This window comes from Cantharellus anzutake (genome assembly GCF_015039405.1).
Source record: "Cantharellus anzutake strain C23 chromosome Unknown EI90scaffold_50, whole genome shotgun sequence".
NCBI classification, from domain to species: domain Eukaryota; kingdom Fungi; phylum Basidiomycota; class Agaricomycetes; order Cantharellales; family Hydnaceae; genus Cantharellus; species Cantharellus anzutake.
The window spans coordinates 353,722-356,101 of record NW_024067000.1 but is presented as its reverse complement, the minus strand read 5'-3'; the positions used below and the strand labels follow the sequence as shown (position 1 = coordinate 356,101).

The window sequence follows — 2,380 nt, the reverse complement described above, 5'->3', positions numbered from 1 at the left end:
ATATCCATCCCCGGCCATCGACTTCCGATCCCTCTGATCCCTCTGATCCCTCCGATATACCTCCACTCCTTCACTAACCTCAGAGCTCCCATATTCTGCAATCCCCTTGGTCCCTCTCGATGGTCACCACCCCCTCCTTTCAATTTATTACCTACGCCTCCCTAAGTACGGAGCCCCGAAGACTTCCGGACAGCTCTGACGTCCACTAGCGCACTCCTGCCTCCGCTGGGCAATACACTCACCTGCCCTGCAGAGCCCACCTTCAGGCCTATCCCTCCTGTCCATTTCTGGGTTATCGCCTGCCTTTCCGTTAACCCTGTAACCCGACTTGTCGGTAACATTCAGTCAGCTAATGTCTAACCCCATTAGCTCCGCTCCGCTCGGCTCCACCATTTGCGGACCTGTCTTCACTGTAACTATATATATCCAACTTGTACATAGGTTACACTTCAGTAATAAAATCGACTAGAGTTTACCCCCTTCAGTTCTGGTTGCCAGTTAGTAAGTTAGGGCACGGACGTGTTACTTGGCACAGCGCTCCTGGCACAAGTCGCTGAGGCCAAAGCCCTCCACTATGGAGACACTCCTTCGTCTCAACCTGGTCTCTGACACTATTGCATCAGCGGTAGCTGCCCAGACAGGTCAACTTTGTCAGGAGTTGAAAGAGATAAAGTCCCTCGTAGGAGGGAGATGAGGGAGCGACAGCAGCTCCTTGTCCAGGCCGTCCAAACAGGCATGGTCTGACAACTCAAGGGTGTCAGATGATGCCTGCAATAATTGCACCCATTGGAGGCGTGAATACAATAGAGCATGCAGAGATGCTTCAGCATCTTTGCCTCTCTGAAAGACAGAGAGAAAAGTCGACCTCCAGAAGAGGGAGATCGAGTTGTTAAAATGCGAGCTTGAAGAGGCACACGCACTGGCAGACCTCGCTGCCAAACCCATTATGATGGGGGCCTCCCAGGTCAGGGGGAGGGGATACGGTTCCGGGCCTCATGAGGTGCAACCCCATATGGGGACTAGCGCACCAAGGGGCGGGGCACCGACTATCCCGCCACCCCATGGGCAGGCAACCCTGTCTGGGTTGCATAAGGGCCCACCCTCAGGAGGGCAAACCCATGTCAAGGGGAGATGGGAAGACAGTAGGCAGCCAATGACAGACCCCCAAAAGGGGACCACTACCAGAGGCAGCGGGCCACCAAGTACCATGACACCCTATGGGCAAGCCACCCTACAGGGAAGTGTCCACATGCTTTTTGAGATGGCCAAAGCCAACAAATTCTCAGCCCAACCCAAGCTGAGAGCAAGCTATCACCCCCAGTGATAGTGGACAACACAAGCCAACTCCAAAAGGAGTTGGATGAGACAGAATCCCTCATGAAAGGGAAACAAGAGAGCAAGACAAGCTCCTCACTCAGGCCATCCAGGTAGAGATGGCCTGGTTACTTCAGGGGTGCCGAGAAATGCCTATGAGAACCATGCCACCCAGAGGCAGGAGTACAAGATTCGCATAGAAGTGCGAAGGATTACCTCTCTCCAAAATGAAGAGAAACCAATTTCCAGAAATCGAGGAACTTGAATGTGAGCCTGGGCTCACTTTGCATGGGCAGAATCCCACTGCCAAGTCCACCATGATGGGGCCTCCCAGGTTAGGGGGAGGAGATGTGATATTGGGTCTCAGAAAGTGTAACCCAGACAGGGACTAACATGACTGTAGGGAGGCATAGGTAATATATTGAATTGAAGGGGTGATGACCATCAGGGGAGTCGGAGGTGGCTGCGGAATCCAGAGGCTCCGAGGTTAGTGAGGAAGGACTGGAGGTGATCCAGAAGGACCAGAGGTGGCAGAGGGTGATGGCTGTGGATGGATATGACAGTCAGCCACCACCACCACCACCTGCCTCAATTGACACTTATTGTATGAAGGTGTGCAAGCCTGACCAGTTTGATGGGTTGGACCAAAAGAAACTTTGTATGTTCCTAGTTCAGTGTCAACTAAATTTCCGGGATTGTCCCCAGGGTTTAGCTCTGACTGTAAGAAGGTCATATATGCTCAGTCGTTCCTAACGGGCTCTGTGCTCAATTGGTTTGAACCCAATCTCTTACACATGCCTGGTGGTCAAGCACCTCCCTGGGAGAATGACTGGGAACATTTCATTGAGGAACTCTGCAAGAACTTCAGTTCACACAACCCTGTCCACAACACAGAGCATCAACTCAAAACCTTGGTGATGAAGGACAACCAAAGGATTAGCAAGTATATCATTGAGTTCAACTGCTACACTTCACAGTTACTGTACATGGATATGGTGAACGTGTGCTTTAGTCTCTATTTTTTGATGGGTTGCCTGATCGTCTTAAGGATGAGATCTATCGATCT

At 51.6% G+C, this 2,380-nt stretch overlaps 1 protein-coding gene across 1 annotated transcript; it reads left to right on the top strand.

The window, feature by feature from the left end:
• Positions 1-764: 764 nt before the first annotated feature.
• Positions 765-1,324, top strand: EI90DRAFT_3018979 (uncharacterized protein; the record flags this gene model as incomplete). Its single annotated transcript, XM_039057285.1, has 2 exons — positions 765-794; positions 848-1,324. 2 exons carry the CDS (start codon positions 765-767, stop codon positions 1,322-1,324), a joined length of 507 nt encoding a protein of 168 aa, XP_038912421.1.
• Between the last annotated feature and the right edge of the window lie 1,056 nt (positions 1,325-2,380).